At 37.6% G+C, this 12,408-nt stretch overlaps 1 protein-coding gene across 2 annotated transcripts in view; it reads left to right on the forward strand.

Annotated features, from left to right (window-relative positions):
• The window catches only part of LOC148041617 (rRNA biogenesis RRP36-like protein), a 32,042-nt gene extending 23,687 nt beyond the window's left edge, over window positions 1-8,355 (forward strand). The window contains exons 5-10 of one of the 2 annotated variants that reach the window (XR_015691265.1): window positions 5,818-5,872; window positions 5,998-6,072; window positions 6,740-6,857; window positions 6,963-7,009; window positions 7,105-7,447; window positions 7,542-8,355. Coding sequence is in view for 1 of the 2 variants with exons in the window: in XM_087680978.1 (XP_087537104.1) it covers window positions 5,818-5,872; window positions 5,998-6,072; window positions 6,740-6,857; window positions 6,963-7,009; window positions 7,105-7,203 (394 nt within the window). In the remaining variant the exon portion in view is untranslated. Of the gene's footprint in view, window positions 1-5,817; window positions 5,873-5,997; window positions 6,073-6,739; window positions 6,858-6,962; window positions 7,010-7,104 lie in introns of both variants that reach the window. The other variant, XM_087680978.1, reaches the window with a different exon arrangement.
• The last annotated feature ends 4,053 nt before the right edge of the window (window positions 8,356-12,408 follow it).

The following is a 12,408-nucleotide window of genomic DNA, read 5'->3' on the forward strand; positions in this document are numbered from 1 at the left end:
TCCCTATTGGCGCACTGACTCTGATTTTGCCCTTGTTATTGCTCTTGTAATCAGATGGGAATATTGTGCAGCTCTTAGAAGGCTTTGCTGCTAGATCTTGTCTGCTTGTGTGTAGACAGCTTAGTGGATTTCAAGTTTCTTTTCTATTTGGACAGATTGCTCTCTATGTAGAGTAGAAGTGGAAGCAGATAGAGAGAGAGAGAGCAGGCACATTAGTCGAGGTGCTCAATAGTACTGAACGGAACTGAATAGTGCTGAATAGTGAGATAGTGTGAGAGTGAGTCGACGGATAGGTGTGTACCAGTGTGGTACACACGAAGAATGAAAGAATGTATTTATACTTAGGGTATGGTACACTTACACCTGCTAGGGTGAGTTCACGTGTGTGAAGTCATATATACACGGGTGAGCGTAAAGGGCCTTTACACCCAACAACGTCCCACTTAAAGGTCCGAAGCGAACCTTTAACGAACTCCCACATGTTGAGCCTTTGCAAGCCTTTTAGTGATAACATCCGCAAGGTTATCTTGTGATTTGATCTTAGTCAAGGTGACTAGACCATCATCGAGAACTTGTCTGATAAAATGATAGGCTATCACATCCAAGTACAAGTGTTTTGGTGGGCAGCCCAAAATCCTTCACAAAACGACCAAGCCAAAGTGCTTCTTTTGAAGCTTCAATGGCTGAAATATATTCAGCCTCAGTGGTAGAGAGTGCTACTATTTTTTGCAGTCTAGAGCATCAAGAAACTGCCCCACTAGTCAAGGTAAAGATGTACCCACTAGTAGACTTGCGAATATCCAAGTCACTTGCTGTGTCTGCATCACAATACCCCTGCAGATCTATCATACTCTTGCCATAGCAAACATATTTTCTTTGTATGCCCTTAAGGTACCGTACGATAGATTTTACTGCTTTCCAATGTGCTTTGCCAAGATTTGACATGAACCTGCTTACAACTCCCATTGCATAAGCAATGTCAGGTCTAGTGGCAACCATAGCATACATGAGTGATCCAGAAGCTGAAGCATAAGGAACACCCTTCATAGATCTGGCTGCCTTGTCATCTTTTGGCAATCTGCTTTACTAAGCTTAAGATAGGGTGGAAAAGGTACACCAAGAGACTTAGCATCAGCCATAGAAAAACGATCAAGTGCTTTGCTTATGTACTTTTCTTGTGAGAGAAATAAGGGCTGTTGCTCTCTATCTCGTGTTACACGCATGCCCAAAATATGTTCAGCTGCATCCGAATCCTTCATGGAAAAGGCTGAATTCAGGTGTCTTTTCAATACATTAATTTGGCTTTTATGCTTACTAGCAATAAGCATATCATCCACACAAAGCACAAGTATAATAAGGCTTTCATCATCAATGTTCTTAATATATAAGCAGTGATCTGCACTACTCCTTTTAAATCCATGTGAGAGCATGAAGGCATCAAACTTTTTATACCATTGTCTAGGAGCGTGTTTCAAACCATACAAGCTTCTTTTAAGCTTACATGCCAAATGCTCATTTCCTTGTATAACAAAGCCTTTGGGCTGTTTCATGTACGGCTCTGTTTTCAGATCACCATGTAGAAATGTTGTTCTAACATCCATTTGATCAAGTTCAAGATTCGTAGATGCTCCAATGGCAAATGATACTCGAAGAGAGGTCATTATGACAACATGAAAAAACACTTCTTGAAAATCAATGCCCTCCTTTTGTGTATAGCCCTTAGCTACAAGTCTAGCTTTGTATTTGGGTTTGCCATCCACACATTTGATTTTATAGACGCATTTGTTAGGAATGGTTTTCCTATCCTTGGGCAATATAACCAAATCCCAAGCATCATTCTGATACAATGACTTCATTTCTTTTTGCATAGCTAGCTCCCACTGTTTTAATTCACATGATAAGGCCTCTTTATATGTAAGAGGCTCACCTTCATCTGTGAGCAAAATGTAGTCTAAAGAAGAATCAAATCTTTGTATAGGTCTTTTGACACGTGTAGACCTTCTTACCCAATGATTTGTGTTATCAGGTAATGGAATGTCAATGACCTCATTGTTTGGCTGCTGAACTGCATGTTCAAGTTGCTGTAATACAATTTCAAGCTGCTGTAATTCATTTTCAGCATGTTGATTTTGGTGCTCAAGCTGATGTTCAGCAACCATTTTCATTTGGCTCAATAATGATACGTTGGTTATTATAATTAGCATCAAAAGGAGCTGAATTTTTAGTGGTTGATGGTTGCTCAAGTAACTGATCATGTTGAAATTTAACTTTCTTTTTGTCCGAGTCATTAGATGTGACATTTTTCAGCAGCTTTGACTCATTAAATACCACATCCCAGTTGCGTAGCACCTTTTTTATGTTTTATGCATGGAACCCAAACTCTATAGCCCATTTCACCTTTATCTCCATAACCCATAAAGATGCCTCTATGAGATTTCATGTCAAGTTTGGTTCTGCTATCAACAAGTATATGTACATAGCACTCGCAACCTAAAACCCTTAAGTGGTCATATGAAGCAGGTTTGCCAAACCAAACCTCTTTAGGGATGCCACTTTCAAGTGCACGATGTGGAGATCGGTTGCAAATATGCACCGCGGTTTTAAGTGTCTCTTCCCAAAACGATTGCGAGAGATTAGCTATGGATATCATGTACCGAATCTTCTTACATAATGTGCGATTCATCCGCTCAGCGACACCATTAGATGATGGATTGCAAGAAGCTGTAAAATCTTGTCTAATCCCATTGACATCACAAAACTTATTAAATTCTTTAGATACATACTCTTCCCCATTATTTGTTCTTATGCATTTTAATTTTAAGCCCTTTTGAGTACTAACCAAAGAAGCAAGTAAACCCATAGCTTTCTAGAATGATTATCAATAAAAGAGACAAAATAAGGGAAACCACTATGAGTTTTTATTGGCATGGTGCATACATCAGAATGGACTAAATCCAAGATACATACCTTCGTAGAGGCTCCATGAGAGTATGGACTCTTTACATGTTTACCAAGAAAACAATCATCACAAAATTCAAGCTTTGAGTTTTTCACATCAACTCTTCCAAGTGAAGAAAGTGCTTGCAAATCCTTTTGGCTCATGTGTCTAAGACGCTTGTGTCATAACTCCATGTGTGATTGTACTTTGGCAACTGCAACAAACTTTCGAGGAAGTGCCTTGCAATAGAGATAATACAGAGTCCCCTTTTTACTACCTCTAGTGACTAGCATAGATCCTTTTTGTATTTTTCACATACCACCACCAAAAGTTGTGAAGTAACCTTTGTTGTCTAGCTGTCCAATAGAAAGCAAGCTTTTCTTGATGCCAGGTACATATTTAACATCACGAAGAATCAATTCTTGATCATTTTCTAGAGCCTGGTGTATTGTGCCTATTGCTTCAATATCACATGCATGATTGTTGCCAAGGTAGACTTTTCCAAGATTAGATTCTGCATAAGTAGAAAAACTCTCCAAAGATGGAGTTACATGAAATGAAGCACCATTACCAACAATCCATGATTGTGAAAAACCATCATGAGTTGACAACAAATTATCTATCACATCTATTTTAGTGATATACATGTCCTCCACTGTCATAGTAGGTGGATTTGAAAATGCAACTAGCAAATCAACATCTATATCCTCTTCTATTTCCTCAATAACAACATTGGATACCACATTTGCTTTTTCTGTCTCTTTAGGGGTAGAGCTGCCATCCTTGTCATTCTTTTTGCCTTTTGCATTAGCTTGCTTCTTGCGTTCTTGTTCCTTTTTAAAGTACCTGCACTCGGGCTTTTTATGCCCTTTGCGACCACATTGATAACAAGTTACATCTTGTTGTTTTTCCTTGCTTTTGTTGCGATTTTTGTTTTTATTTGCAGCACTAGATCTCTTTTCAATTCTTCCTCTTACATTGTAGGCTGATCCACTGTTTTCCCCACTTGCCGTGTGTCTAATCTCTTCATTGAGAGTAGAATCATGCACACCATCAAATATTAAGTTGGGGTTATTGCTCAATGACATAACCAATGCTTCCCATGAATTGGGCAAGGTTATGAGCAATAAGATAGCCCTCAATTTAGGATCAAAAACTGGTAAACCTACATCTTGTAACTGACTCAAAATACCAGTGAAAGCATTCAAATGCTTTGAGGCAGGCTTGGACTCATCAAGCTTCAAGTTGAACAACTTCTGCATGAGGTGTACTTGATTGACAGGAGTTGTATTCTCATAAGTAGCCTTGAGTTTCTCCCAAACTACATAGGCAGTATCAAGCCCCTTTATATCAACCGGAATATTATCTGCGACGGCCGTTTTAATGTAAGTAATGGCCTTTTTATTCATTTTAGCCCAATCCTCATCTGACAAAGCAACATGCTTATGTTCTGCTAAAGCATCATCACAATCATTTAGAAAGAGTATACCCTGTATATGATCTTTTCAAAGATCAAAACCATTTCCATCGAATTTACGAATCTCAAAGAGATTCTTTGTGTCAGATGTAGATGCACTACCAGCCATCTTCAGCAATATACAATTGCAATAAGGAGCTGAATGCTTTCAGCCAATAGCAAGGTTGCTGACTTGTAACAGCAAGTACACACTCTTGTACTTCCAAGGTGTCAAAGAAGTAGATGTTTAGCTGCAATTTCAGTCTCAAGTACTGATTATAGCATATTCATGAATCAAATCTGATACATTTGCATTAAAGACATCTCCCACTTAAGTAATACATCACCATAATACCCAAATGCAATGATCCAAATGTTGTATTTACCACTGTTTCACTGCATGGTGAGAATTCAGCAATACATATACCAAGAGAAGCTGCCCTTTTTCAACATTTGAAGCATCCAAAGCTAAAAAAAAAAACCTCCCACTCAGGAGTGAATCTGTTGCAAAATTTACTATCCAGTCTCAAATCGACTCAAAATACATCAATGTGAAAAGCCCCAAAATCTTTGCAGTGAATCTGCTCCAATTGCATCAATACATCTTCCCAAGCATCAAGTATGGGTAAATGTTGCAGAAATTTCACGAATTTGCAGAAGCCCCAATTTTCGGGGTCCAAGAGTGCACAGATAACTACATGAATAGAAGCAATACAAGACATATATATCACTGTCCCCGTCTGATGCTTGCACTACTTGCCAGCGTGTTGCCTGGGCCTGACGATTGTCACTATCCGGTTGCCTGTGACTACAGACTGCACTTGTCGACTGCGTCTGTTACTTGCTCCAAATGACGACTACAGTCTGCAGTGACTGCCGCCTAGCACCGTGTTGCTCTGATACTAGTTTGTAGAGTAGAAGCGGAAGTAGAGAGAGAGAGAGAGCACGCACATTAGTCGAGGTGCTCAATAGTACTAAACTGAACTGAACAGTGCTGAACAGTGAGATAGTGTGAGAGTGAGTCGACGGATAGGTGTGTACCAGTGTGGTACACACAAAGAATGAAAGAATGTATTTATACTTAGGGTATGGTACAGTTACACTGGCTAGGGTGAGTTCACGTGTGTGAAGTAATATATACACGGGTGAGTGTAAAGGGCCTTTACACCGAACACTCTATCCCCCTTGGATGTATGTCTAAGTTGTCAACAGTGTGTGGGCTCTTTTGGGACACTGCACAGCTGCTGCCCGTTGGTCCACCATCAGGCCAATGGGGGTCGAGGCCCTTTTAATGAGAGCTCATACATTTTTTTGTCAAGTTGCTTCTTGCCGTAATTTGTATTGCATGCCATGACATTCATTATCATAACAGCTGTTTGTGGATTGAAGTCCTTCTAGTGAGTTTTTGTGAATGTATGGACAGGTTCAAAAAATCATACAGTTTTTTGTACGATGAGGAGCTTCCTGCTGAAAAGAAGGTGCAATATTCTACAAAAGTGTTACTGATGACTACGATTTAATTTGTGTGTCCTTACTTATTTGACATCAAAGGATAGATTTTAGAACTCCACCAATACATTTGTAGTTTACTGTTTGACAACAGAGGCTTCAGAAGTTGTTAGAGAAGGAGAAGTCGTCTGGTGCTATAAAAGAGATTCAGAAACATGTAACATGGATTGTGAGTTCTTTGAACATATATGCATTCGCATACTGTGCTATGTGCTCTTTGAATTCGAAGTTTATAATGGGGATTGATTTGTAGCAATTGTGACGATATTGTCTATGGAATACTAAATCAGTATACAGTTTCATCCACATCACAAATGACATAGGCACTTAAGCACTGAAATTTCAGTCAATTTAAATGCACACCAGATTCTTAAGTTTACTTGTTTTTTGAGTTTATGTTGGGTGAAGTTTTCAGCTGACTAGATTTTTTGAATTTGGCTGCTGAGAATCTTGCACTCTAGGGTCAGGTTGCCTGTGTAAATATCTTTGAACTGATGATTGAAGTCAAAAGGTCTAATTCAGCATTATGGCTCAATTATCAACATTCTTTTTTTGCATGGTTGCCACCTTTGGAAAGATGGTTGCATTATATCTATAGTACCAATGTGTAGCAAGATGATTGCGCTGAATCTATGCTGATTGTGTAACATACAGTCGTGCGCAGATGTATAGCAAGATGATTGCTTTGAATCTATAGCGATGTGCATAACATATGGTTGTGCACGTAAGAATAAATGTTGGAAGGGTATCTGTATTACTGTGAGTAAGCAAGTTCTTTGATGTTTCTGCACTGTGTCATGCATGATGACTAAATGGTTTTCTCACGTTTTGATTAGGATTCACAACTAAAAGAAGAGGAGCTACGAAGGAAGAGAGCTCAAAATGCAATGGAGCAAAGACACAAAGAGAAGGAAGCTGTGAGAAGGGGGAAGAAGCCTTTCTATGTTAAAAAGTGTGAGTGTCTGATTGGCTGGGTGGTTCTGTAACATGACACTGTCCACATGCTATCACATATGAGAAGTGGCATTGATGTGCTCTTTCTTGTTTTACACTTAACAGCGGAACTGCGGAAACTAGAGTTAATAGAAAAGTACAAGGAGCTGAAGGTGCTTTTTAATAGTACATTGATACTTCTCTACACATTGTGTTACTTTGGCCTGTGCTTACATAACTCTTCCATTTTTATCTTTGAGAGTCACAGACAAGTGGAAAGCTTGAAGCATTTCTTGCAAAACGGAGACGCAGGAATGCTTCCAAGGATCACAGATATATTCCTTATCGACGCCCTCAACAGGATTGAATTGTTCCTTCTGGTGGTGGTGCTGCCTAGGATCAGGGATATATTCCTCATCAACACTGTCAAAAGGATTAATTGTTCATAATGGTGGTGGTTATGTTTCTACAAACTTAGTTCCTGTGATAATGCTTCCAAAAGGCTTGTTGCTGCTGACAGATTACAGGGAGCTAATGTAGCTGGTGTTCTCTGAAGAGGTTTTGCTCTACAGTTCCTAAGGAAGGATGCCTCTTTACTGTTACAGAAAATGGTCCTTTCCCTTTCATTGAATACTCCCTAGTTCACAAGATTACAATAAGCTGCATCTTGATTTTGCAATTGTGTTGAACAGACTTTTTCTGCAGGTCTGACCTTAAGCTGAGGTGTGGATGATCGGTTGGATGTGTATGATCCTTGGGGGAGTCAAAAGTGCCTGTGTATAATATGCACAAGCAGAGGGAAATATAAAGTTTGATAAAGGATAATTTGGTGCTCCAACTGGTTGAGCACATGCAGGAGTCGAATGCCAAGATTGTATGCTCAATTCCATGCCCCTACACAAACCTCCTTTGCATATCCTGGTCATCGGGCACTTTAATGTTGCCTTTAGCTTGATCCTTCACATATTGTTCAGATGTGCTATTTTTGGTGAGCTAGTCACACAACCACATGGAGGGAGGGGTCCTGGGATGATGGATGTGCACTGGCCCCAGCGCGGTCTTCTCTTGGTCATCTACCAGACCAACAGAAGTTTACGCACAAATGAAGACTTGGACCAGATCAAGCTCTCCCTCCTCGACTGCTGCACCACTGATCATTAAAGCGTCCAATGACAAGGATATGCAAAGGGTTGTTGAGTTGGAGCATGGATTTGAGCATATAATCTCGGCATTCGGACTCCTCCATGTGCTGGGACAGTTGGAGCACGTGGTTATCTTTTATCAAATGTAGAATAAACACCTTACGGATCAATGAACTTCACCATGTGCTTTCCTAAAGGCATCATTAAAGTTCTGACCACCTCCAACTCCATGTGTTCAACTAGTTGGAGCACCATATTATCCTTTGTTGGTGTAAGTGCCTGTATATGATAAGCAGGACTAATATGTGGTGAGGACTTGATATGTCACGTGCTTGATATAAAAAACTTTGGCTGCAGTACAGTTCCTATTCCATTCATATGGCAACATGTTGCTATTGTCATAAAGTTGGAAAATACACTTTAGACATGGTTGAGTGTATTTGTCGATATGTTTGTGAATGGTTTGAAACTTTTAAATGCAAATGTGGATTTTATTGATGGCATAAAAATGGTTTGCATTGAGGGGAATGTGATCAATACAAGACAGTAACGGGAGAAAGTAAAGTAGGATCGCTCGAAAAACTATGAACAAAAAACTAAATGTCAATGATTTTAATTCAGTAATACTAATATAAGGATTTATTAAAGTTGGGCTTAACTTCTTGTAGTAATAATTTGCTCTAGAGGCTATACATCCCCATAAAGAATCAACATAAAAAAAACAAAAGCTTTTCCAAGAGTGTTATCATTGTTCAATTGATAATCCATTGTAGGTTATCTCAATACACTAGCAAGCATTAGCATATCATTGTAGTCACATTTTTTAACTTGTAGCATATAAGTTTCCATTTGAAATTTATGCCCCCCCTTATAGTTCATTAATGTGCCCTCTATAGTGTCTCGCATGCTAGGAGAACTCATTATTACTTTTACTTCTATTCTTTCTATCTCTAGCCTTCATATTGTGTTTGTTAGAGGTCAGACCCACCACTTTAAATGCATCTCATTGGAGACAAGATATCGTTGCAAAGGGGGAGGGGGACAATGGTGGTGGTGGTGGTGGTTTGGTGTCGGTCGATGAGTATGGTGGATGGCGTACTGCAAGTGGAAACGCAAGGTATACACAGCCCAAGTAGAAGTGAAGAGCAAGGAGAGAAAATATGGTATTGAGCAAGTGGACATTTCCCTTTTGCTTAAGAGGGGAGCACCATTGCAAAGGAGAAAGCATAGCAAACTTAAGGGCTTGCAAGATAGCTTTATGAAATTTATGAAAAATGAGTGGAGCTCACTCACATGACATTCAAGGATCAAGGACATTTGTAAGTTGTGAAAATTTAAAAAGGCTAGTGCACATCATTTACTAGTTTCCTTGATTGAAGTATAAATTGTACTTGTTTTATAATGTTGGACATATGAGGAATCAAGAGTAGGCATGGGTTTCGCAGTTCATTTTAAGAATCAAGTATAGTTAAGAGTAGAAGCATATATCGACATTGGTTATTGAGACATTGAAGTTAGCCTCCTTGACCAAAATAAAGTGTTTTGAAATATTCGCAAATTGAACAATTATCTTAGATATGTATGCAAATAAGTGTCTCAAATATCACGTGTAGGTTGATTAGTATGAGTATTATCATACATATTCAATACATATTCATGTCAAAATCAATATCGCACTAAGCCTTAAAAAGGCTATAAAAAATGAGAAGGCGAAACAAACAATTGTGGAAGGCATTACTTGAAATAGGATGTAAAAGGAGGATATTTTAACTTGTACTTGACAAGTGAACTTGTTGCATAGCAACACACATAGGGTCTAACTTTGTATATCACATGGTAAAAGGCCCATAAGTGAGACATATTCATATCTTACAATGATGAAAGCATGGGGATGTTTAACTCTTTTTGAATTTTTCTAAATACAATATCTTAAATTGGTAGTTGATAGAGTGGCATTGTTGCAAAGGGAAACATGTGGTCAATTTAACATCTAAAACTTAGAAACCTACAACTTATTAAATGTAAAAGAAATTACTTAAGTTGATAGATTAAGATAACTTGGTGTGAAAACACATGACAATAGTATCCAACCTCCTCCATGACAAACCCCATTGTTTGCTATCCAACATTATGAAAATATTAAGTTACATATACATCCATATCTTATATCTACATGCTTAGTGTATGACTACTCTTGAAGGTTGACGTAGTACGTATACAACTACAACTTTCTTATGTGTTGAGTTTATATGTTTCGACATTGCCATTGTTTTAAGCATGGCAAAACCCCTAAAATGAATTTTAAAGCTCCAAATTTTGCTAACCAGGTGAGATGGCACAAATTTTTATTTTTCCATATGCTATCATTTGAAGTGGGATCTTTTTGCATTTCTAATCAAATTAGTGATATGCATCTTTTTGGGCGTTTGCTATTCTTTGGCTTTGATATCTTGATTTCTTTGTTTGTTGTTAAAACCTATTTAATTGTTGCTAGGCCTAAACTTGAACTTACAAAAATTAGTGTATTTACAGTGACTGTATAAAGGTTAACAACAATAATTAATAAGCACATAAATAAAGGCATCCAATCGTAGCACCTAAAACATATGCATGTTTTGGGGCTTTTGCTTTCTTTTTTTGTCCCCTTGCTTTTACTAATTCTTGCTTGGTCTACTCGTGTTTAATCTTACAAAAAATAGTATTGCCCTAAGATCATACTATAAAGATTATAATAAAATAAATAATTTGATGTATAAGCACATAAATATTTTGTGCAATTGTAGCATCCAAAATACTAAATCTTGTGTTGTAGTGATAATAAAGCATCCTTACATTTGCATAAATCAATCTAATGATTTGTTAACAAAAAATTCAAAACATGTTAACTTCTTACCTTTTATTCACGTGGTACAACATGATTAGTGTTACATATAGAACTTATAGCAATCCACTTTTGTGTAGTGAATATGTAAAAAAAATCCATAAAATATATAAATAATTGCTTCATGATACCAAAGCTATGACAAGTTGAATGATAGTCATATGGGCCATAAAGTAAATATCTATAATAATCAACACCCTAAACTTATATACAAACTTTGGGCACCTAATGACCTTTGTACATATACAAGGTATGGTATGAGTGTTGAGATATTGAGCTCCACTCGTGATATGCCAGGGTGACCGTTGTGCATTTATGTCACCGACGTGTCAGTTGATGCGGTTGGTACATCGCCCATGAATAATAGCTACTTGACAACTATCCTTATGTACTCTAGTTCGTGTCTCAGTTAGTATGCCACATTAGTTAGTTGAGTTTGGTTTGAGACCCATATATAGGGTTCTTCTATTTCTTTGTATGAGAGTTCTTTTTGGCTTACACAATTAAGAAGAGGAAAATTGTTTTCAGCCTCCACCTTTGTGTGTATTCCCCCATTGTGCAAGCAAGAAAGCTATAAGTGAGACTTCTTCCTTCTCTCCCACAATCTTGACAATGAGTTGAACATCAACTTGAAAATCCACTTCACACGAACACAGCCATAAGCACCTTTGAGTCACATTAGAGTTTAAATTATCTCTAGAACTTGGTGGTCTACTTGCATATATGATGGGTCCAAACCAACTATTCACTTTATTCTCCATGAATACATTGTCTATAATAATATCAATTATTAGGAATCTCCAATTACCATTTTTTAAATGTTTGGAAGCGGGATCCAATTAATGTCTCTAAGTTTCTCAAAATCTACCACATAATCCATAATTAGAAATCTTTTAAAAAGCACAATCCATTGAGCTATACAGCGATTTGGATCTATGAGAGTTTAAGTTATGACAATGATAATGTTTTGACTATGAGTCCTAAAGTTATGGGAAATTTTCAACTTCACTAAAATTGTGTTTGAGAGGTTTATTCACAAAATCCGACATATGATTGAAGCTCTTCCATGACCTCCACTTGGAGAATAGAGAGCTTTCAATTATTTTGTTCTTTGTTCATTGTTTTTTATTTCGATTTTTTAATATAGTTCATTAGTGAAATTGCAATATGCATCTAAATGAAATTACTTGTATATGTCAAATAATGTCATTGCAAAGGTATCTAGAATATGATCTTTTTGCTCACTTAATGAATAAGATTCAACAATGTTAAAGAAAACTTGACCCTTATAAGCTTTGTGTGATTAAAGTTAAGGGGTCCTATGTGCTTTGAAGAGGTAATAATCTCCACTAATATGAGCCCATTACTTCTTCAAAGGGAGCTTATTGGAACTTAAAATTAGGAGGCCTATGAGTTTTGAAGAGATAATGGACTTTACTAATATGACCCTAATGAAATGGCATGCATATTACATACAATTGTGGTTGCCAAGATGAGTGAAGACACTATGCAAGATGTTGCCCCAAAAATATTATGGTGACAAATACAC

This window comes from Lygodium microphyllum, chromosome 1 (genome assembly GCF_053477565.2).
Source record: "Lygodium microphyllum isolate KBCC chromosome 1, Lygodium_microphyllum_v1.1.10, whole genome shotgun sequence".
NCBI classification, from domain to species: Eukaryota; Viridiplantae; Streptophyta; class Polypodiopsida; order Schizaeales; family Lygodiaceae; genus Lygodium; species Lygodium microphyllum.